The following is a 25,919-nucleotide window of genomic DNA, read 5'->3' as shown; positions in this document are numbered from 1 at the left end:
AAAACCGCCAGTAGTTGGCGGCAAGTCGCTGTCTTAATGAATGAGTCGTTCAGTTATTCATTCGACTGATCCTTCTTCATCAATCATCAGATAGGAACGACGCTCAGCTTGTTGACTTTTTTGTTGTTGTTGCTATTTTTATATTTACTGTATTATTTTGTTAACAATCTTCATCTCTGACAATAAAATAGATTATGAATCATTTTTACAAGATTGGGTAACTGAAAAACTGCATTCGCCATTATAGTAGGCTAGTAGTAAAAAAAAAAAAGAAGGCATATTGTGGTTTATATAGAATCAATGGGTGTGGTCATCTCGCGTTCATTTGGAGCGGTAGAGTGAGGAGTAGAACAACAGGCGTCATCCATCTCATAATAATATTCATTCGATCAGCCAATCAGTGCGAGGATTAGTCAACCAGCCACGCCCTATTCCTACCTGACTGGTTGATGAGGAAGGAGGGCGGGGCTTGGTTCCTCCGCTGAACAGCTGGAGACTGAGCTCGTTGTATTTGCAAAGGGAAGGGAGAGGGTTTCTTTCTGCTCAACGCCACCAGGGCTGGGGGCGCAACAGCGCAGTGGCAAGCCATCTGTAAGACACAGGAAAGAGGAAAATCACCTTCGTCTGCTTTATTTTATCTTTAATTATTTTACAATGCATAATAAACTGAGAGCAGGATCTAAATGAAACATTAAAACCGAATTTAAAGTTTAAATCAATGGTACAGGAGGGTATTATGTCCAGGACGCCTTCCACCTCAACCCAGGAAATCCAGATGGACATGTTCGACCACCACGGCTCTCACGCTCAGGTAAGAGAGAGAGAGAGAGAGAGAGAGAGAGAGAGAGACTGCTCAGCTTAATACGCAAGTGCAAGCAACGAAAGACAAAATACAACCTGCTGCCCGCTATCTAAGAATGGCTGAGTGAAAACACAGATTTTGTTTATGGCGAAGATTAGTCGTTATAAACCGTATCTCAGATTGTGGTTACTTGGCAACAAGGCGGCATCTTTGCGCTCGCGCTCGGCACAATGTCTTTTTAAGTGATTCTGCGAGGAAAGACACAGAAAGTTGTTTATGTATGAGCTACGTTGTTTTGAATATTTGTAAAAAAAAAAAACAAAAAAAAAAAACATTTTCTCCGGTAATTAATGGGAAAACATTATTTCATCACCTAGTCCCTGTTCACTCTGTCTCTCTAGACAGCTGGCCTACTAGAGTCTTGCATTTTTTATGATAGTCTATTCTGTTGATAAGTTACGAACCATCACTGTTAATTAAACAAGAGATCGCTTTTTTGTTCAGTTAAAACGTAGGCTACATCTGGTACTAGTTAAAGGCTCGTCTCATGAGCCGTTCAGTTAAAGTTAACTAAAAGAGGTGTCTGACACACTGTGAGTATGGAAAGATGATGTCAACATATGCTATGTCATCACATAGCGCTTTGACCGTGGGGGTTTTTCTTACCCCAAACCACGCCCACACTGGACCACCACTGGCTTATTATATTGATATTTTATCATCTATCTATCTATCTATCTATCTATCTATCTATCTATCTATCCTAACTGTGATGGCAGTGTTTGTTTTCCTAAGTAAACCTAATTCAGGCTAAAATTGAAAAGGAATTAAAAGATAATCTACTTTTTATTTTGTTTTAAAAAGTGGCTTTTGGTCTTGGTCCACTTAATCGTCTTTTCTTTGCTCTGACCTCTTACTTCAGCAAGTGTGCAAACTTACCATCTAAGTTACTGCCAAAAAAAGTACCAAAATCTGCCCAAAATGTAATTGCCCACCCTGGTGATAACATGACCTTGTAAAAGCTGAACAAACAGCTACCCGATCACTCTCTTCTTTCTTCTCTCTTTTTCTGTCTAAATTTTAGGTTTGTCACTTTCTATTTGTGAGGAGACAAGACAGTTTAAGTTCAGTTTTTTTTAATACATTTCTCGCCTCTCCTCTCACTGGCTCTGCTCTTTTCTCTGTTTAGTGGTTTATTTCAGAGGATGGTTGATGTATGAACGTGCACCTGTTCCATAAAGGCCACTCGTCGTCATCATCCTGTTCAGCACGGCTTATTAGTTTGGTGTGTGGATGGATGTTTCAGTAGTGTTTCTGATTGTTAGGGCTGTGTTTATATAATGGTCTTTATATAATGCAGTAGCGTGAATGTGTGTGACCTGTGCTGTGGAGAGGTGCTCTATCTGAATCATGTCTATACATAGCTGTGAGGAGGCGGAGTGTAGAGAAGCGAGCAAACATGTGTGAACAAGGTGGTTGAGTACAGAAAAAGTGTATTTCCTAGTTTTGTTAAGAATTTAATGTAGATATTAATATCATTAGCCACACATGGTCATTTGAGGACATTAAATTTAAACTTTATTAAACCTTCTCTTCTCTTCTCTTCTCTTCTCTTCTCTTCTCTTCTCTTCTCTTCTCTTCTCTTCTCTTCTCTTCTCTTCGTTTTCTGTGATAAACTAGTGGTGACAGTGTGTAACTCAAAAATCCTTTCCCCTGCCCCCGTGGCAAAGCTTTTCTCCCTTAATTACCCAATTAGCTTCAGAGGCTGTTTGTCAACAGGAAACCTCTCATCACCATAGCAATACATCCCTCCTCCCTCCCTTGACATTTTGCTGGCCTTTCTCAGATCTGGTTTTGCTGTATATGAGCATTTCCTGCCTCTCACAAACCTTCCACATTAAACAGTTTATGGTCTGTAAAGATGGTTGTTGGATTAAAATATTTTATGTGTATTGTGTACTGCATTGCTCTCTGATATCCTGCCTGGTCTTTGGATACAGTGATTGTTAAGCCCAATTCACACTAGTGATGGGTCGGTCATGAACGATTCGGTCATTTTGAACGAATCTTTAATATGACTCGGGACTATCAAGTTGTCTCAGAGAGTGATTCGTTCATTTTGCGTTGGCCGCGCATGTGCAACATCCTATAGGTTCTGTATACTGGAAACAGAATTGATTAGTTCATCTCTCGAGTCTTCGGGTTCGGGTCCGAGTCTTTTGTTCTTCCTGTCAGTCCCATAGAGCCTATGCTGTCTGTCTTTGGGTCTGATTCTTCTGAGTCTTTCGTTCTTTTGTCACGTGACATGATGTGGCAGCGCTGGACACAGAAATAGTTAATAATTCCCAAACTTTCTTACAAACAAGCGCGTAGACAGTTTTTTTTTAACATTTACATGCTGCGTTTTTGGTCTTAAAATTATAGCTTTTTTATTTCTTACAATTTATAATTTTTATCATTTCTGTCATGGTGGTACTTTTCCATATGAATGTGGTACTAAAGAGTTGGTAATGCTTTAAACTTTATCTATGATGGGGAAAATCACTTTGATAAAGATACCTGTATAGGCTATAGCCTAATGACAACATGCTGTTACGTGGCATAAAACCGAATGACTCGAACCCGAGAGATGAACTAATCAATTCTGTATCCGGTACCGACTGCATACCTTCAGCATATGTGGCGGTCACGTGATGAACGAACAACTCGAACCCGAAGACTCAAAAGATGAACTAATCAGTTCTGTATCTGGTACTACAGACTGCATAGCTCAGTTTATGAGGATGTCACGGAATGAACAAACGGCTTAGATCGGGAGATGAGGTAAACTAACAGACTGCATAGTCTGAAGACTCAGATAAATTAATTAGCCTAATCGTTTCTGTTTCTCATAATTTGGCCTTTTCCTTGCATTGCAATTTGTTTTCTAGAGTTTTATTCTAAATGTGATCAACATTTGATGTGTTTGGGGAATTTGGCTATTAACGTAACATTTTAAATACAATCTGCTGAAATGAATAAAATGAACGAAATGACTCAAAAAAAGATTTGTTCATTTTGATGAACGAGATTTTAAGATCCGAGTCAGTAAAATGATCCGAACTTCCCACTACTAATTCACACCGCACAGACAAACGGCAACAAACAAGATGGCAGTTGAATTTCAGAATTTAATGAAAAATAACTGTCATGTTCACACTGCCCCAACAGACACAGACAAACGCTGATTGAACATGTTCATTCGGGTGAAAACAAACCCCGACCAACGCCAGCAGACGCCGACAGGGGTAACACACTGATCCGACAAAACCCAACAAATGTGTTGTTTGTTGCCGTTTGTCTGTGTGGTGTGAATTGGCCTTAAAGGTACAAGTGGTGTCAAAAATGCAATAAGCTTATTTTCAGAATTGTTATTGTTAAAACTATTACAATAATTGAAACAAGACTGAAATGAAATAAAATATAAATATTACATGTAAAACTTAAACTTAAAAATGTGTACTAAAATTACTGAAACAAAAACTGAAATTTTTGTTTGATCCAATCTATTCATACAGGACAGATTAAGTTGTTAAAGTCCCCCTGTAGTCAATCATTTTATCCCTTAAAACTATTATAAACATATATTATAAACAAAACTATTATAGACATATTAAAACTTTTTTTTCCTGTGAAAAAAAATGTCTTCATGCCTTAAAGCTACACTGTGTAGGATTTTCTCCCATCTAGCGGTGAAATTGTTTATGACTACCAACTGAATATTACTTTCTAGCCCCTCCCATTCCCAGGGCTTTTTAACTCCTACGGTAGCCGTATTATTTAAAATCTGCCGGCAGTCGCGAGTAATCTCCCCCTCGCATTCGTCATGGTGCCACTGAGTGTCAAAACGCGAAAAGCGAAGCTTGAATTTCCAGGTATGTCCCTCTTTGGCACATGTATTTTCAAGATGGAGGCGCAACATGGCTGCCGCCATTCGAGCGACTCGCTCGTATGTATTCTAAATGGCAGATTCTACGCTTATGAGAATACTTGATTAGTTGGTAGAAGTAATTACATATTAATGAGCACATACCATTTTGAAAGAACAAAGTGTTTTTTGTTAAGAATCAACTTAAAAAATTACGCAGTGTAGCTTTAAAGGTTCCTGCACACTGAGTCAGAAATTTTCATATGCATTTTTTCGTATTCGTCATTCGGTGGCTCTGAATTGTCAAAACACCTCTCAAAATGCTTGCTACGGATGTGAAAAACGCAGAAAATCGAACCCAATACGAATTTTTTTATGACGGAACAAAGTTTCGGAGGCAGTGTGAGTAAACGCGATTGACGCAACGTGAGGTCGTATTAATTTTTTAATGTGCGAAAATTTTGAAGGAGAATTTCGGACTCAGTGTGCAAGGACCTTTAAAATAGCTTGAAAGTAACTCCCCTTGCTTCATTTAATATGCACGGAACCATGAATATGCTAATTAGCCCCGCCTCCACTCACTCCACTCAGACTATCTGATCCACTCGGTCAACTTTACTGTAGTAAACGCTGCACAATGGTATTGCTCTTTACAACGTCGGACACATAACGGTAATTAATATGATTAGCCTTTTGCTTGACTACGTTATAAAACAGCTGCTAATGTTACACAAACCATTTTCCCGTTCGCCACCTCATACAGTTGCCTTCTGGCAGTCAGCATCCAGAAACGCTTTGAACAACTCAGAACGTGCAGTGGAGAAAGAAATATAGTTCATCATAACATCATAATACACATCAGATACATCAGGGGTGCCCAACCCTGCTCCTGCCGATCGACTGTCCTGCACAGTTCATCTCCAACCCTAATCAAACACACCTGCCTTTAAGTTTCATGTGATCCTGAAGACCTTAATTGGTTGCTTCAGGTGTGTTTGATTAGGGTTGGAGATAAACTCTGCAGGACAGTCGATAGGCAGGAGCAGGGTTGGGCACCCCTGATATACATAATTCACCCGCTATATTGCTGAATGTACCCGATTTTTCATATAAACAGAAAAATATACTAGGATAACCTGGCCCCTCTTGAGACACCTCTGCTTTAGAGCAGTCATAGTTACTGATACGCTAAAGCCCACCGGCACGTTGACGTGTTTGGCTACAAGGTAGTTTGTGACGTGTGAAGAAACAGTCAATTTGCACATGGTTTGTCTTAAAGCATATTCAAAATACCACATAGACATATAAACTACATTCAAAACTTGATTTTCACCACAGGGCATCTTTAATCTAATATTTATTTCTTGAATTTAATTTAGCTTACCGGTAATTACAATCATTCCTTTACTTGAGTCAAGCAAAGCAGGTGATTTATGCACACCAAGACCACGATTGGGTAAATGTTTATTTTTATTTTGACTTAAATAATATTGAAATTCATGATCTATGGTGCTAAATAAGTTTTTAGAGTGTCTAGTATATACCACAATAATTTGTAAAGGCAGTGCTAAATTATGCTTTTTTGCAACTTTCAAAGACTATTATGAGCCTTTTATAGTGCGCAGCAGCAATGCAGACAGTGGGGTTTTGTCCTTCTGTTTGGTTTTAAAATGAATGTTATGTTATTTCATCTGCACAGATAGAGGCAAGTTCTTTGGATGTTTACCAGAATTGGTAAAGATATGGCATTGTGGTTTGATTTATGTAAAAGTTTCCAGTAAGCTTGTAATTAGTCTGTGTCTGTAATCATAATATTGTGTAGTTAGAGTAACCAATGCTGAAAACCATTGTTGTTGAGGCTTGCTTTTTTTCAGTGTTGTTCCCAGAATCAACTACAGAGCAAATGTGTCAGACTTTGCACTAGTTTGCATAAGACCTTATAGAAGGGGTGTAACAATACCCTCATGTCACGATTTGATACCACAATACTGAATTCACGATACAATATTATTTTTCCGATACTTCAAGACAAATGGTAAGAGCCAGGTTAACAAAAAATGTACTGTTGATTAAAATGGTGAATTTGGTATTACATTGGGGGTGGAAATGAACAGTCTTAGACTTAGCGCAGTAACCCAATGCACAGGACAATGGTGACACCAGAATAAAAAATATTCATGATTCTGAAGTAAGATTCTGACACTTTAAGCCACTTTTTACTGGTAACATAAGACATTTGGCATTATCAGGACCCACAAATATTCCCCCATTGTATTATTGTCCATTATATTCAACATTATATATAGTAGTTTAATGTAGTACTGACATGAACATTGTTTCTCACACAGTAATTTTTATTTTGGGTGAACTCACAATACATATTGTCACTATCCACGATGTTGCATTTTTGTATTGCGATATATTGTTACACCCCTACCTTATAGAGCTGACTACAGAGATTTAATTTCTTAAACCACAAAAAGAGCGCATTTGTATATTTGAGAAGATTTTTATTCAAGCACAAAAATATTAACACAGCATCTTTCAGATGTTCTTTACCATGAAGGAATTATGACAGCGTTAACTGTGTGAACCCTGTATGAACCCTATATGATAACTTTCCAATTTAGATTTGTCATTTTCTTTGGTGTTAAAGTGCTTTTGTTTTTGCAAGCATTTGTGTCAGAAAGCTTGTGTGCATCGCTGTTAATGTGGGTTTTGAACATTTCACAGTATTGCCTGATCTATCAGGGTCTTTTAGTGCCACCAAACCCAATATAGCCTCCTTCTGGTCTCGATGGCAACGGAGTCTGGCGCCTATGAATGCCACATAGAGGTCCCTGCCAAGGGCAGCCAGGCCATTGGCTAGTGTTAAGGCCAATCAGATTACTGATTCCCAGAGAACACTGGAGGACATAAGTAATTATGCTTAATCATATCTGGACACAGGGACAGGATGTGGAATCTACAGTTTGTGTTTGTGTGAGTGGGCATGCATACAAAAAAGTGTCCATTATTTCTAATTTCCTTTCATTTCTCTCTCTCTCTCTCTCTCTCTCTCTCTCTCTCTCTCTCTCTCTATCTAATGTTCCCTCTTTCAGGGGAAGTGTGCAAAGAGGAAGAGCCGTTTCAAACGCTCAGATGGCAGCACCTCCTCAGACACAACCTCCAACAGCTTCGTCCGACAGGTAAGACGGCCAGTTCCTTAATGAAATGCCTTGTGTCTTTCACTCTTGAGTCATCATAAGGTATAATTCCCCCTTTTGAACCATCATACACCATGTAATCAGGTTCTCAGCATTCATTTTAAAACAGCAATTTTATAGCTGAATATAGTTGTTGCATTCTTTACTATACCAAGCCTTCCTGTGCTTACAGTCTGAGGTCAAAGGCTCTGACCTGTAGTTTGTGCTGTTGGTCTGTGGGTGTTTTTGCAGTTCTTCTCCTTTTTACAGGAAGATTTCTGCTCTTCAATCCTGCATGATGCAGTTTTTAATATTGGAACAAACAAATATGTTGTTTAGATACATGAGCAGCACACATATATTTGGAATAGTACACTACCATTATTTGATAATGCTTTGTCTCCAAATTAAATTTTTATATGGATCATTTTTTTTAAAACACTTGCTCACATTCAGTTACCAGGGCGCGTCAATATTTTTTCCTATGCAATGACGTTAGCCAATCATAACAGTGCCCGTTTTCAATTTCTTCCACATATATATTGTTTTTTTGTGCAAAAAACTTTAATGACATTATAAGGGAAACTTAAGGAACATACTAAAATAATTTCATGACTCCTAATAATAATAATAATAATAATAATAATAATTTGTTATGTTTATATAGTGCCTGCATATATATATATATATATTGTATACCTGCATACAAGCCATTTATCTTGGGGGCATTTTGTTTTTATAGGGGGCACACTTTTTTATGATCTGAGAAACGTTAACCAAAACAATAACATCCCGTATTTATTTAGCATAATATAACTGAAATAGACCAAGTTCTATATTAAAACAACACCAAATTTTCTGATCAGTGGAGGGTGAACGAACATCATGAGGATATGCACTTCCCATTTAAAAACATTTAGATTTAGATTATTCTTTGAAATAGTTTCAAGTTTCGTGTCATGCACAACCTACACATCCCAGTATAAACGATAAATGATTTGTTATTAAACCGTCTACGTTCACAAACCACTGTTAATGTTAGCAGGAAAGCAAGCATAGCCTACTACAGTTGTGGTCAGAATTATTGGCACCCCTCGTAAATATGATCAAAGATGGCTTTTGATCTTTTATTCAAAAAGTAAACAAATTGAAAGTGGGGGGGGGGAATCACATTATGAAATAAATGTTTTTCTCCAAAACACGTTGGCCACAATTATTGGCACCCCTAGAATTCTAGTAACACATCTGTGAAGTATATTCCCATTAATTTTTACATTTTTAAGAAACACACGGTTAACTAGGAAGAACATGAAATTGTCCAGGAGTCCAATTGTTCCACAGGTGTACAAATATGAGGAAACACAAAGGCCAAATTCCCTTGATCATCCATCACAGTGAGAAAAACCCAAGAAAAGATGGTTGAGCTTCACAAAATAGAAAGTGGCTGTAAGAAAATAGCTAAAGCATTGAAAAAAATAAGTTCCAATCAACTAAAGATGTTACGAATCTGCCTAGAAGGAGGACATGTGTCTATATTGTCTGAATGCTCGGCGAGGAGGAAAGTTTGAGTGGCAAGGATCTAGGGGTGGGAGATATTGACAAAAATGAATATCTCAATATTTTTTTCCAATATCTCGATATCGATATTCAGACGATATTTTTGCCATCCTTCAAAGAAATGTGTGCAAACTGGCAAAGAAGGTCCAGTTGGTCTTTTGACTTGCTGCATTTGACCTATTATTGTAGGCTATAGAAAAAACAATAAAGGAGCTAACTAAACAGAATCTGAGGTAGCCCCTACTTTTACCACTTACAAAAAAAAGAAATTAAAAAAACGGATCTAGGCACCTCTTGCAATAGTGATTATTAAATCAAACAACAATATTGTTGATGATAAATTCAAAGTAAAAAAAATTCTTTTCAAAATGCTATAAATCCATCTTTTTTTTTTCACAAATTGATGGTTTGTCTTTTTAAAAAAGTCTTTTGTCTTTTATTTTTCGTGTTTGCATTTATGAGGAAAAAACAATATTACGTGACAGTTCTCCATTATGGACGCGAGTGCTCTGAAAGCGGCACTAAAAGACTTTCAAACTTTCACAGAGACCTCAAAACAGAAAGCACAAAGCCTTTCTTTAAAACGAATTTCGTTTTGTATTAATTGTATCTTAATTTTAATAAATTTTTCAATCACAACATAAGGTGCTTGAACTGGATATTATATTATCATGAACCGGACCGTAGCCTACTCGCCTCACAGGCCTAAAAAATGTGAAATATATTTACAGAAAACTGGTTCTAAACAAAACCATCCAAAACAAAATAAAACTATGTAGCCAAAATATTTGCATTTCTCCGGTGCGTTCACTAGCCTACTGCGAAGATCGTGAGTCAATAGCCTATCGTCAAGGTTATAGTGTGCGTTATTTATTTTATCTTTAACTTCTTTCAGCTCTTTTCATGTTTGGGGGGTCGGATTGTACAAATTATGAAATATTCGATATCCCAATTTTGCATATCGCCCAGACAACAATTTGGATATTATCGTCTAAACGATATATCGCCCACCTCTACAAGGATCATAGATGGAGAATTGCAGAGATTAATTAAGTCTTGGGGTCAGAAAGCCTAAAAAAATCAAACTCCTACATTACCACAATCCTCCTTGTTCATCCAAAAAACTCCAGCATATTCAGTTGTCAGACACGACTGGAACTTCAAAAGGGACCTGGTTCTATGGTCCAATAAAACTTGTGTTTTGGCAGCAAACCACCAGATGGTTTTGGTGCAAATAAGGATAACAAGTACCCCATATCCACGGTTAAATATACTGCTCTATCTTTAATGTTGTGGGCCTATTTTTTTGCTAGAGGCAAACTTGCTGGACATCTTGTCCAGATACATGGCATCATGGATTCTATCAAATACCAAGAGATAAAAAATCAAAACCTGACTGCCTCTGCTAGAAATCTTATAATGTGGCATGGTTCTATCTTCCATCAGGACAACGATCCAAAACAAACATCAAAATCAACACAAAAATGTGTTATTGAGCACAAAATGAAGCTTCTGCCATGACCATCCCAGTCCCCTGACCTGGACCCTATGGAAAATGAGTGGGCTGAACTGAAGAGGGGAAGCACCAACATGGAGCTGGGAATCTGAAGGATCTCCATCAGGCATTATAGGAGAAAACTCAGAGCTGTTATCTTGGCAAAAGGAGGTTGAAAAAAGTATTAAACAATAATTGTGGCCAACGTGTTTTCGAGAAAAACATTTATTTCATAAAAAGATTTTCCACTCATTTTCAATTCTTTTACTTCAATGAAAGGTTAGATTTTTTGTGATTTTTTTAAATAAAAGATTAAAAGGATTAACAATGCAGATTTATTTTACAGGCTTCTTTGTTCATATTTACCAAGGGTGCCAGTCATTCTGACCACAACTTTATATGGAGGATTTGGTGCTCCATTTATAATAGAGTGCTTCTTTTATAATCATTAAAAAAAGCTGTTATTCATCTTCATTGCGATCTCACAAAGTTCTGTTATAATCAGTGAAGCTGACTACACAATGCATTCTTATTGTTATAATGAGAGGTTTTGGACTGTATATCACACAATTCTGACTTTATAACTTACAATTGTTAGTTTATATCACGCAATTCTGAGGAAAAAAGTCGCAATTACCTTTTATTATTTTTATTCAGTGGTCGGAAACATGCTTTCATAGTAGCAGCATCAGGCAATTGAATGAGAAAATTCAACACTATAAATCTGTGGCCAGGGTAAAGTAAGCTTTGTACAATTTTTCTTTGATTCTATTACATTGTAGAGATTAGTGTTCCTGTGAGCTAAATGCTGCTGAAGATGTTTCGTTATGGAATAGAATGGTCAAATCTATAGAATTAAGTTTTTTTGCTTTCAATAATAAGTTCGCTGAATGACCATGCGATTAGGGGGGCACGTTGTGTCATCCGGGCGACGGGCCTGCATTAATCAGCTATGAAAATAATTATCAGCTTATTATTTTGTGCAGAATTTTAATATTGGTGCTAAATGTAATGATAACAATGCAGCAGATAGATTTGTTGTTTGATAGTAAGTTAATAATTTTAGCTAGCATTCTGTTCTTCTTTTTCTTCCTGTCACATACACCTAACATTTTAAGGAAGGTTCCTGTGTCACGCTGAAATTTGTCCTCCTCACAGCCCCTGCTGAGCGACATTTACCCATCCACAGGGGGCATCAGTCTAATATACCTACTTCTTGCCTGGGTTCTTTATACAGACTGGAAAGGTGGACTCACACCTATTCTCACATATAGCTGTCCATAAATTTGATTCATCTTACATGTGCTCAGAAACTTGTGTAACTTCAAAGATGTTTAATGCTCTTTTCAAGATTTTCCTTCTACCATACAATGCTCTTAGAAGATTTATGAATATTTATGACCATATAGTACGTTTCTGTGTGTGTCTGCCCCCTCTTTGGCAGCAGAAAGTATGAAAACCTGTGTAGGCCTTGGTCTCATACACACCCACGCGTATACACATATGAACAAATACACACACACACACACACACATACGTGGTTGTGCTGTTATACTGGCCAGGTTTCCATGGTGACAGGGTCCCGAATCTCCCCGCAGCATGCTGCACGGTCGGAAGAGGAGGAGGCAAATGGATTAGTGTGCTTGTGTATATAGGTGCATGTGTGTGTGTTTGGAAGCGTATAGGCCGATGTGTTGATTGCTGACAAAAATGTGTGGTCGCAAACAGCCGGGGTCATATATCAGTCCCACTTGTCAGACACACACACACATGATTGTATCGTTGTGATGTAATGGGTGTGGCTCTCAAGCCAGTGTTTCTTAGGATGAGGCCCCTGAATAATTGATCCTGTATCCCCATGGGCTCTCTTGATGGATCACTTTCTAATTTTCCCATTAGTTTGGGTGCCATTAGATCAGAACTGAGGTTGAGTGCTTCTTGGCTCTCTGAGGAGCGGCTGGTGTGTTTGATCATGGCTTCAAATGGCAGCTGCACAACAGAACATCCCCTCGCATTTCCCTTTATGCCACGGTCGGTCACACCTGATGCCACACAAAAGCTGCTGCGTGCTAGCCGCTTCAGTACGTGTTTGCATGAGTTGTTTACTGTGTTTGTTTGTCTGGGTTACATCTGTTTTGTCCAGAGTGGAATTTCATATTTATCTCTATGGTTTTATTGCTAGATTTAAAAATCCAGCATGCAGAGAGTATATGAAGGAGGATAAGGAGGGTTTATATTTTTGTGTCTTCAATCAGGTTAAAGGGGCCATATTATGCATTGTATTATATATTTTTCCAGAGGTCTAAGTTTTTTGTTGTTTTGTCTTGGTTGTCATAGGCTATTTAATTTGTATTACCATTTTCCAGCTGTTCTCTGTATGTGTCAAAATGTATGTTGTATCTCAATATTTAGCTTTTATGTCTTATAGCATTATCCCTTGTAGCATTTAAAACAATTGATTTTTTTTTTTTTTTTTTTTTTTCATTTAGACAAAAAAGTGTAGAATTTATCTATTATTAGCCATGAAAATATTTATCGGCTTATCATTTTGGCCAGAAATGTAATATCTGTGCAACTCTACATGGAATGAGCTCCTGGTATAATAATGTAGAATGCTAAAATTTTAAATGTTTATCATTTGTATAACTTAATTTTTTTATGCTTTTTTATTGCTTTTATGTAGCAGTAAGCTATACAGTGTATACGCATAGAGTAAGAAGTTGGCTAGTATTCTGTTTAGCTTTGTGTTAGTAAATGTTCTTTTTGAACTGGAGAAAAAGTTTTAAGTGTTTTCATTTTATATCAAGTTTTTCTGTGTGTATGTGTGTCAAAACAAACTCCTCATTATATGGCATTTTTAATAATGGCATAAACATGCATATCCACAGAAAATTAAGTGTTCCAAATGAGCTATAAAGGTGCATTTAAAAAGGGAAAGAGAACATGGCAAAGATGATGAGTGGTGACGGACAGAGTGTTATAGTGAGGTGATGATGGGTGAGTGGCTGTTCCTGAGGGTCAAAGGTCGCCCTATAGTGGTTTTAACAAACAGATACCACTTGTGGATGCCAGCATGCCAATGTCTGGGACTCCAAAAGTCAAAGTTTATGCTGTATCTCTTTAGTTTTTTATTAATATTATTATAATTTAGTTTTTATTCTATTTACAGGTGTTGATATTTGTATTGATTCATTGAGCAGATACTTAAATCCAAAGTGACATGCAAGTGTTTGTCCAGCTTACAAACACTACATTTATTACAAGGCAGATTACAATAGATGGTACACATTTGCAGGAAATTTGGATATTTGGTGTGGATTTACCATAGCTTTCTGCATAAATTGGACTTACAATCAGGGTTCGAATTATGATTTCATCTTTGTGGGGGTCTCTTTAAAAAAAAGAAGAGTTCCTTACTAATGTAGGCCTAAATAAATAAAAATGTTTAATAAAAAGCGTTGCTAACACAATTCAATTTAAATAAGTTTTAAGTGGTCCAGTTGCAGAACTTTTGCCAAGCGTGTCAGAGGTTCTTGGTTCTGGGTTCTAATCATAGACTGTAAAAAGGTTCTAATCCGCACTCGTATAGGTTTTTTTTATTTTATTTTTTATCAAAACCGATTATGTTTATGAGTGGTTAAGGACACGTTTGTGTGCATTTTGTTTTGTAATTTCACCAGAACGAATAGAGAGTCTCCACAACGGATTGAAGCGCGCGTCCGAGTGAAGACTGTGCGCGAGCCACAAGAGAACACAGTATCGCAGCAGCAACGAGCACTTTGATCACTTTATTTCAAAAACAACACATTTCAGCGCTAGATCGCCTCTTATTTAACAAACGAACTAAATGAATGCTCTGCTAGTTAACTGAAGATGTTTTATTTATTTGTATTGGTATATTAGTGCCGCGAGATGTTTCAAGTGCTGGGGACAATATCGACCTTAGCAAAAAGTGGTGGGGACATGTCCCACCCGCAAATTACGCCTATGTTAAAATAACACTTGCCTGATGGGTTATGCTACTCATAGACAGTATATAATATATGCTACTGCTAGATCGGGCGTTGACGTCACTTCTGTGAGTTGAGAAAAGTCAGTAAAAGTCCTGGCAGAAAGCGAAGCATAAGGATGTAGTGTGATGACGATCCGAGATCCCGCGAGATCCATGTGTTTGGCATCGTGTCCTATCTTTTAAGTCATGCTACAGTAGTCTGAAGGAAAAAGTGCTTTATTTGTAATTTAAAATAACTAGTGCAAAATGCCCGTGCAAAATCAGTTTTTAAGTGTGTTTTTAGTAATTGTTGGTTTGGTGTGTTTGAGTGCACATTGTTACAATTACACAGCAAAAGTTCAGTGACATTTTTATTTGTGCATGGTAGAAAGCACAACGTGAACTCCGAGAAAACGCTATGCTTGAGGAAACAGTTTGTGAATAGGCAACTACAAATGATGCCCGTGAAAGAGACTGTGAACACATTGAAAAGGATATGTTTAGTTGGTGAATAGCATTTACACAGTAGCAATAATGTTGTATTATATACACCAGAAATATAATATTCAGAAGTAAACAGCATAGCTGACTTATAGCTTCAGTTTACATCCACAAATGAATAAGCGCGTTGATTCAGGGAGCAGTGCAAAGTGCCCGTGCAAAATCAGTTTTTGTGAGCTGATCACTGAACAAAAAAGTTCAGGAGATATTTCTTAGTGATGGCTGATTTCAACAGTTTCAATATGATAAAAAATAACTTTTATATTGATTCAATGGATTAATTGCATTTTGGGGAAAAAAGTGTCATGAATTTATTGCATTTTTGGGGGGAAATAATCCGTTTTTATAATAAATCTTTGAAAATCAAAATCTGGATTTGAATTTTTTATGATATTATAACCTAAAGATGCTATGTGAAAGTTTGAAACAGAAAATAGTGGTTTTCATCTGGCCACTTTCTTGGTAAAGAAAACACATTTTTACTCAAATTAATCAAAATGGATTTATCACGTTCTGGAACCAAACTATAATATTCAGAAGTAAACAGTGTAGCTGACTGAGTGTTTATGTCAGAATGTTTATTTTTAAACCACAACCTTCTTGGGGCTTTTTTGACCGATACAACCCTCTAATGTCAGAATGTTATGTTATAGAATTTTTAAACCACAACCTTTTAAAAATGATATATTTAACGATATCTTTAGCATTTCTCATCCAAACAACGTCAAACTTGGCACTGCACTTACTCGTGCCCGTGGCAAGACACCTGTCAAGTTTGAAATCCATCGGACTAACGGTTCGAGAGATATGCGGTTAACAGACACACAGACAGACACACAGACAGACAGACAGACGTTCCTGTAATTTGTAGATAGATGGTGCTGATGATTTTTAGAGACCCCCACAGGTGTATGATTTTACTGCTTTCATGGGAGCTCATCCTCTCTCTATGGGAGCTCAGCGCCCACTGGCTCCCACGTAATTCGAACCATGCTTACAATTTGATCTGATTTTCAACTCAACAATAGACAGACTGCTTTAGCAAAAAGAAGACCAACAATGCATTTTGTGCATAAAAAGTTCATATAGTTTTTTTTTTTTCGAAAAAAAATTGATCACTCTGTCAGCAAAAATATTAAGCAGCACAACTGTGATAATAATTAGAAATGTTTCTTGAGCAGCAAACCAGCTTTGCTATCAATAGAATAAATGATTTCAAAGTGTATTTGAAAAAAATAAAATAATAAAAAACAAATAAATATTACTATTTTTACTGTTTTAAATGCATCCTTGGTGCATTGATTTTTTTTTCTCTCTGAAAAAAACAAACTACTGACCCCAAACTTATGAACAGTAGTGTATATGCTGAAAATAAACTTTTGAAAACAGAAACTGTCCATTTGCCACTGACTGACCTGCCTGTTGGTAGATTTTGGAAATGACACAAGGACAAACAAACTGTTCATTAATTGGCCGGGCAGGCACAGTTATTGTCCAATAATCTCAAAATGTTCAAATACTGGCAGGTTTATCTGCCTGACCAATGCATATCAGTCTATTACTAAGGTCACATGCAGGTGATTTTAAACTAAATGAAGCTGTTCTACTTGAGTGAGTCAACCTCAGGTGGAGTGACTGACTAAACGGATGTGTGGGATCTACCGGTAACAGACACAATGATTCAGGTGCCCTTCTGTCATGTAGAGGATTGTTAAAGAGGGTCTCTCACTAACCCCTCCTTGCTCTTTCTTTCTTTCTTTCTTTCTTTCTTTCTTTCTTTCTCTCTTTCTTTCTTTCTCTCTTTCTTTCTTTCTTTCTTTCTTTCTTTCTTTCTTTCTTTCTTTCTTTCTGTTGGGCTGACGTTTACATTCCCACTCTTTTTGGCACTCTCCACTCCATACCAGAGCTAAACACGGAAGAGATGAGTGAGAGAGAGAAAGAGAGCTGCCCCTGCCTGTCACAGCTAAATTTAACCCCTCAGTCTGCAAATGTAGCACAAGTCCTGCAATTTGACCCCACCCCCCTCCCCACCATTTCTTTCTCTCTCTCTCTCTCTCTCTCTCTCTCTCTCTCGTTTTACCCCCTTCAACTTAGAAACTGAGCAGGTTTCAACTGTGTGTGTGTGTGTGTGTGTGTGTGTGTTTGTCAGAATGAGTCAGGAGGGGGTGTTGAGGTTAGCAGAGCAATTGGTCACTCTCTGACACACGTATAGCCCTCTGCCTAACTTTTGAAACACACTCCCATCACAGCTACACACACATTAATATACCCTTGTGTTACACACACACATCGTGTTCGGTGTGGACTCGGATCTTTGGGTGTGACTCTGTGTTACCGTTGCAAGGAGCGAGTGCCATGGAGACCAACACGCGGATTCAAAGGCCCGCAATGGTAAGAAACACCTGGAAACGTGTGAGTTTATGTGGGGGTTAATTAGGTTTACTAACGACTACGTAAAAAAACGGCCTCGGACACATGGATCTTTGCAATAAGTCTTATTTGGACCTTCTCTCTACCTCTCTCTCTCTCTCTCTCTCTCTCTCTCTCTCTCTCGTGTTGCTGTCTGATTCCATTTTGGGCTGGGCAGCTGCTTAGGCCTGCTGGGTTTAAATTAGACCTCCAGCACTGCTCAGAGACCTTGCTGGTGCTGGCTGCCCTGTCACAAGGCCCTTAGCCTGGGTTTCTGTCAGGTCTTTACACCCATGGAGCGTGATTATATAACAAAACCATATGTACCAACTTTCATCGAGTCATTAACGAACTGCATCAGGTGTGATTAAATATGTTTCACCAATGATCATTTTAAAGGAGATTTTTGGGGAGGCAGAACAATAAATAAGGGTGAAAACATTTCTATGCAGGTGTTTTTTTCAGACAACATTCAGTCAAATCACTAGCTGAGCCTTGTTGTGTGCTTTTGCAACGCTAAAGTGCTGTGATGTGATGTAAAAAAGCAGGTGAAATGCAGAAGGGAAAACTGCTCTGTATTTGAGAAAAATCAGGGTCACAGTGACTAAAGCTTGACTGAGTCTCATGTGGCTCAGTAAATTTGTGTTGTTTGATGGGATGTTTGAATTTGAAGACTGCTGATTGGAGATTTGTTTAGTTCGAAATTAATTTATGATTTGAAAGTAATACATTTTTACGTAGTTAGTGAAAAGTGAAAATATGAAAAATAAATAGTATGCATGCTTAGTAGGCTATGCAGAGAAAATGTAAAAAGGAAAAAAGTCATCATCTTTTGTCTCATCAACAGGTTTAGTCTAACAGCAGGGTATTTGGCTTGTCAAATTTATAGCTGTATAAGAAACGCATATCTAAATGTGATCTGTCATTAAATTTGTCTTTTTAGGTTTGACGTCAGATTATAGCATAATAAAGATTTATTGGTTTAGTGGCTTGAAGACATCTGAGAGTCTAGGATCGGATTGATGCAGATTGTGAGGATGGTATCATCAGATGTTTATATGAGCATTATATCTTAATCCTTGCTGTAGCTATAGGGGTCAATGTATTCATACATTAATATTATCTGCTTGTGAATTCTGCGTACAAGTGCTCACCGTTGTTTGTCATGCTATGTTCACTTAATACCCTGAAAAATTCAGCTGTCCTAAGAACAAATTAATTCAGAAGCATATGGGTTTGTTGCATAGTTCTAGAAGCGACGTGCATTTGTGACTCTTTCACATTTCACGCATTGAACATTTTCAAACACTATGATATATGAACCCCCAGATATAATGATACACTTGCAAAGGGACCCCCTTCCTAAATTATAAAAGGCAGCCATACATTTTCTTGTATAAAGACTCAATATTAATGTGTAAAATACAAATATTATAACTATGTGAAATATTATTTGGAAACTATTTCTATTTAAGTTTACACTGTATATATTTCTGAATATTTTATCATTAGAGTACTGTTAGATGTGTAAACCTCAAGAGAAACAAAAAACTATGGCAGTAAATAGATAAAAATAATTGTGATTAATCTCATGATTTTAGACATTTAGTCTTAAGTTAAGAAAGAAACCGTGATAAATCGATTCTTTGTTTTTTGTACTATTTTAAAATTTGTTAAAAAAAATTGAATAACATTTTTTTAATAACAGAAATATAAAGCTTGTATAATGTATGGCTGTACGTTTGTAATGTATTTAAATATGTTTTGATTGTTCCTGAATACTTCCATTGTAAGTGGAAGTACTGTATACCATGATTTTTGAGAGAAAATCATGACTGAGAGAATTTATTTTATGTACTAATCTGCATTTTGCCACAAATGCTGCTGATAGAGCTTAATGTACATAAATAGCATTACTTTTTTAACCAAAATCATATTTCTTATAGAATCTGGGGAACGATTATAAAAGAAAAAACATCAGAAAAATCTTCCAGTCATTTATTGTTCATTTCATATAGAGAGGCCTAGTTGTTACAGTTAATCATCCCACAATGTCTGTGTGGGAGAAAATGTTTTCAGAGCTAGTACTAATCCTTCCTCTCCACCTCTCCCACACACTCCTTTTCATTTCGTCCCATTTCTCGCTTTTTTTCTCTCTCGGTCAGCCGTCATCTTTTGGCATGTCTTTTGTTTCTTTCCCCGCTCCATGTTCCTGTCTTGTCGCCGCTGATGTCATGACTAGCGCGAGTCTGACAGTGTTATTGATGTACAGTGTTTGTGGGCTGCTTTCTACACGGCCTAGAAAACTTTACACACTGGAAGACGGAAAATGTCAACTTTGTTTACGAGCTCAGCAGAGCCTAAGCTAATATTATTGTTAATACGTTGCTACTACAATGGAGCCATCTTCATAACATTTAGGCCTGGGATATTACTGTGAATTTCTCTGTGCTGTTTGAAGAGAATGGATGTCGTAGACCTTTACTGAGGTGACCTGGGACCGACCTTGAAAACTGCCAAGCGCATACATGGCTGACAGTTACACAAAACAGGACAGAATTGCAAATACCAGAATTAAAAGTCAGTGAGAGATCATACAAAGCATCTTGTGTGCACAAAAAGGAGCCAATGAATGAAAATTATTTCAATTGTGATTAAGTTGTGTTGTTAAACATTGGAATTAAAGGCAGGGTCGGCAGTTTTTTTCTAAAAAATAAATTTCAAAAAAAATTTAAACTTTATTTATTTACCAATACATAATTAAAATGTAAGTACTCTGAAAAAGAGAGTATACAAATCGAGTGTCTGTAGTCCTCTCAGGGCGCAATAAACACAGCTACTTATTCGTTTCACTCCCACCCCCTCCCTTCTGGGTTCCTTCCAAAGCCACGCCCCCAAAACACATGAACGCGCGATGCCGACCGAGAGCGCAGAGGAGAGGAGCGCAGTGCATGTAGTGACATCATGTCAGAATCACATGTAATAAAATAATACCTAACTTTATCATTATGAATATAAACAACTAACATGGCTGTTAGTACTCACTATCAAGCTAGAATATCGATACTGGTAAAGTTTAAAATATATTGAGTTTGATTCGGTAACGAGCTAAAAACAGGTTGCATTGATACCCGTTTTCCCATTACCATCAGTTACACTGTGATGAAGGTGAATTTCGTGTAAGATTCATAACATATACGGGGCCCTATCTTGCACCCAGCGCAATTGACTTTGTACACCGACGCATGTATCATTCCTATTTTGCACCCGTGCAAAGCGGACTTTTCCCTCCACAGACGCACGTCGGTTAACTAAGAAATACACTTGCTCTTCCCGGGGCGGTTCAGTGCAAAGAGGAGGCGTGTTCCGGCGCAAACGTTCCCTCATGCTATTTTGCACGTTTAGAAAACAATTCCGCCACTGGCCGAAAAAAAAACCAGTTTAAAATCAGTTGTGCATGTTATTCATATGCTATTTTAAGGGCCATAATCAATGTAGCGTGTGCTCAACGCGCATACGCTTTGATTCTCTCATCTACACACAGACGCAGCAGTTTTGCAAATCATACATTATTACGACAGATAGATAGATAGATAGATAGATAGATAGATAGATAGATAGATAGATAGATAGATAGATAGATAGATAGATAGACAGTTTATTATAAAAGCATACGTCTAGCTTACACATTTACCCAAATTATCATACGCCTGTTTAACCGAAGTTAATTTGGGTGTGTTTCTCCATCCCCAACGTCCCTGACGAGAATGTCGGTCTCCTCGGCTTTGAACCGCTCCTGGCACGCGCCTGGCAAATCCGCCGTTATAATAGGAATGCGCTATAGAACAAGCGCGCCTGCTCTTAAAGGGAATGTGAGATGACGCTCTGATTGGTTTATTTCATGTTACGCCCAAACCACACCTATGAATAATGAAGCTACTTCAGACCAACCCATTTTAGATTTGCGTCGGGCGCAAGAGTCTTTTATCCCGCCGGTATAATAGCAACAGCGCCCAAGACCCGCCCACAAAGTTACTTGCGTTTTGAGCTTGATACTTGCGTTTCAGATCGTTAAAATAGGGCCCACAGTGTTTTGCATGTAAGAGCTTCCACGATGAAAGCACTGTTGGCTCTGATGAGGACTAACGTTACACTCCGGTGACAAGTAGCCTACCTTTCTACCTTACTAGTTCCTTTTTTTGCCTTGTTTGCCTTCGCTGACTGTATATGCAGGTACTGGGAATTTTGACTGCTCTTTCTCTGCCATAATTGTGATTCTTCCTAGCTTCCGTGCCTCTTCGCCTCCTCGACGGGTGGAGGCGGGTGCGCGCATGTGGGCAGCTCCTGTAGCAGCAGGGGTGGTAGCCATGGTAGCGAGGGAGAGTGACAGTCGCCCAGCCAATCATTTCATTCGTTCCGAATGGAAATAAGTAGCTGTGTTTATTGCGCCCTGAGAGGACTACAGACACTCGATTTTTATACTCTCTTTTTCAGAGTACTTACATTTTAATTATGTATTGGTATATAAAGACAGTTTAAACAAATTTGGAAAAAAAAATTTAGAAAAAAACTGCAGACTCTGCCTTTAAAATGAAGATTGGTTCACCCAAAATCAAGATGCGAGGAATGTGTTCACTCCTCTGAAAAAAAAAAAGGCAAAATATTTAGTGGTCTTTTAATGGTCTTAACCATTTTAATCACAAATCATTGGTCAGGAAATTAGCAAGAATTGCACAAATACTGTAGATAAAGTAACTTGGCACGGAATAGCCTTCCCCAACTAGCAAACAGCATTTTACAAGAAGAAAAGTCAGTGTTGTTCCACTCAATGTTGATGGCTTTTTTCGAGTAGTTGAAAAATGTCTCCCAGTTCATTTGAACTTAATGTGAGACCAAAGATTCCCTATAGGGTTAAAATCTGGAGGCCAGGCCAAACATGAGCCTGATGGACTTGTTCTCAGGCCATTTCTTGGTTGTCTTTGCAATTTGGGCAGCATCGTCTTGTTGAAAAATAACATCTGATCATTCCACCTTAGATAACAAGTAAAACTTTTTATTTGTGGGAAGCAAGCCAGTATTCTCCTGTGCTCCAAAGCATTAAATGACTTTTCACAGTGAAGTAGCTCACCAATACCAGCAGCTAAAAAGGCTCCCCACACAATGACACAATCTCTTCCTCCATACTTGGAGAAGCATTTTTCATTATATTTCTCAGCAGATTTTTGAAGACACCGCTCTGGAGCATCACCGTGCAACTGTTGTTTCATAGTGATTCATCACTCCCCACACAACTTCCCATATTCTGCCAAAAACTTCATTCTGTCTCTGATGTTTTTCTGAGACAGCAATGGCTTTTTAAGTAGTGCATTTGCTTAAATTTGTCTACTTTCTTAAAAGCTTAGTATTTGGCCATTTTGGGCTTGGCCCATTTTTTTGCCCATGGGTACATCTCCTTTAGTGTTCCACAGAAGATATAAAGCTTTAACGGTTTGGAACGACATGAGTGAATAAAAATTGCATACATACGTTTTCCTTTAGCTATACAGTTACCATATCTCCCCTTACGAAAAAGAAGTTTATTCAAGTGTTCTATTAGTATACTTCTTTTAAACTAAAAAATTTAAAAAGTATACTTTCAGTCTACATTTTATATTCTTCTCAAAAATATACTTTATGTACTTCTCAGAAATATACTTAAAATTACACTTAAGTGTACTTGACTTACTGAGAGAAAAGTCCAAGTATATTTGGCCTGTACTTGTACTCAATATTTTGATTGAGATATACTTAAAAGTATAATTACGTATTCAAAGTATACTTGGCTTGTAGTTCTCTTACTTTTTTTACATAGTTTTTCATATATAGTCTTATGAAACTTACATTGTTTGAAAATATTGATTAGAATATTGATATAAAACAGATATGTTTCTAATTCTGTGTATCTGAATTTTTGTGTAGGCTAGTCCCCTACTAGTGTATAGGAATTTACTTTAATTCTACTTTACTCTTTCCCCACCATTGACTGAATTTTCCAGCTATCCATGTTTTCACTGTTATACGGTAGGGGGCGCTATGACACATCTTCTAGTACAGAATCTCCGGATCAAAACACAGGAGAAGAAGAAGCTGAAACAAGTGATAGAAGATTGCTCACTCAAATGTAAAATAACGTAATCATCAAACATTAAACAGCGTGTCAAATCAAAACTGCTTAATGTTACCAAATGAAATGAAGCGTAACCCATGAAGAGAAAACAACTGTGAAGCTTTGGGGGTGTTGGACTCGATCCATTCCATCTGTGGGTGCTTCTCATTTCCTATTTGTGCATCGTCGTTTCCTTTCCTCAATTCCTTTCCTCGCGTCTCAGCTCCACCCCCTGTAGGATGCGAGGGAAGGCTATAAGGAAAGAAAAGGAGGACGGAGGAATCGAATGAAAGCTTTTTTATACATTGGAATACTTGATCACTCGAGCGTCACTTCACAGCGTCATCAGCAGCACTCAAAGGATCTGCCCTTATGTTGTATTAGTTTGGTTATTTAAGAAATTCATAATAAATATTTAAAAAGCAAGATACCCTGTTGAAATATGTGAGATGTGTGATTTATTTAAACTGCAAAGGTAAAGTATAAATTAAAATTATTGTGACAGATGTGAATGGGGAGGAGAATTTAAACTTGCGTCACGTTTAGTCGATAAAACACTTCCGCAAAGGATCCACCTGTTTATCCTAGCTTATGACTCCTCAGGAAGCTTCCTCACTCCTCGATCCTCGCCTCCTCGCGCTGCAATTTGATAATTGAGATGTCCTTCAAGATTGCTGGGCTCGAACGGTTTCCGGGTCATAGGAGGAGCGAGGAGACGAGGAGGGATATTGAGAAGCACCCTGTGTTTTGATCATCGTTCTGAATCTGATCAAGGCGTAGTCTTTGACAAAAATGTGATTTTGTCCACTTTTTTGTTTAAAATGTTGCCTTTCTTTATGAAACTTGCTGGCATTCAAGTGTTGATAAAAAAAGGATGCATGAAGCTAATAAAATGTTTTCAAAATTAAACTACAGTTAAAGGTATTTTTCAAGTAGAGATTGAGAGATTGTTTTGGCTTTATATCAGCTCTAGAGTAAAGTTATTGTCCAGCTAAAGTTAGTTTTGATTGATTCACTTCTGTCGCACCGATCATTAGTTATTAACTTAGGGGCCGCTAACACGACACCGTTTTACCAGAAAACTCTTAAGTTCTTTCTGCGCAAACTTCAAAAACGCAAACCTGTGAGAACGCTGATGGCGTGCACATGCATATTACGAGTTCAGTCTGCGCGTTTGAATATATGTGCGCAGGCGTGTAGTCCTTCCCTACAAATCAACCCTCAACAAACTACTAAAACTAAATTGATATTAGTATACTTACTACATAAAGTATACTTAAAAATATACTTGAACATTAGTATTCTCTTATTATTATCTTAATATTATAACCTTTTAATTGTGTAATGAATTTCCTCTCTATGTAGTCACAATGGAGCCTTAAAGAAGATATGATATCAGACTTCAGTGACATTTTGATTTGCTTTTTTTTAAATTAATTGTTGCTTTTAGCCTTCCCAATTGAAGTTGAGGTCTGATGAAAAAAAGGTCTGAATTTGAATAGTCCAGCTACTAGTGGAAAATATCATTTGGAAAATGTTAGGCCTGTGAAGTCAGCTTTTTTTTTATCATTCTGGTATGTGTGTACCTACTTAACCATATTCAAATAATGTGTGTGTGTGTGTGCGTGTGTGTAATCTGTTGCTGCCTAGTGAAGCCTGTGATAGTTAATGTGTGTGTGCCAGGTTTCTTTGACCCTCTGTTTCACAATGAATAATTTAGCATCATTGCATATAGCATATGTCAGCCTGACACATTCTCATTTCTATTTAAAACACTCACAGGCACAAACACACATACTCACAAATATGTGACAAACCTAATGCACTCATGTACACACAAGCGCATCCATCCAATGAGTCATTCTTGCAGCTGTCCGCAAGCCAGTCCACTCCTCCCACGAATAAGAGTCCGCTCAACACCTGAAAC

The 25,919-nt window shown here is 37.6% G+C and overlaps 1 protein-coding gene across 6 annotated transcripts in view; it reads left to right on the top strand.

Annotated features, from left to right (window-relative positions):
* Positions 1 to 480: 480 nt before the first annotated feature.
* The window catches only part of cacnb1 (calcium channel, voltage-dependent, beta 1 subunit), a 69,439-nt gene continuing 44,000 nt past the window's right edge, over positions 481 to 25,919 (top strand). For 3 of the 6 annotated variants that reach the window (XM_084115814.1, XM_084115810.1, XM_084115813.1), the window contains exons 1-2: positions 495 to 811; positions 7,811 to 7,897. Coding sequence is in view for 4 of the 6 variants with exons in the window: in XM_084115810.1 (XP_083971936.1) it covers positions 719 to 811; positions 7,811 to 7,897 (180 nt within the window). In the remaining 2 variants the exon portion in view is untranslated. Of the gene's footprint in view, positions 812 to 7,810; positions 7,898 to 17,531; positions 17,830 to 25,919 lie in introns of those variants that run through there. The other 3 variants (XM_084115811.1, XM_084115812.1, XM_084115815.1) reach the window with 3 other exon arrangements.

The sequence above is a fragment of the Abramis brama genome (genome assembly GCF_963993115.1).
Source record: "Abramis brama genome assembly, chromosome: 1".
Lineage (NCBI taxonomy): Eukaryota > Metazoa > Chordata > Actinopteri > Cypriniformes > Leuciscidae > Abramis > Abramis brama.
This window is presented reverse-complemented; position numbering and strand designations above follow the sequence as displayed.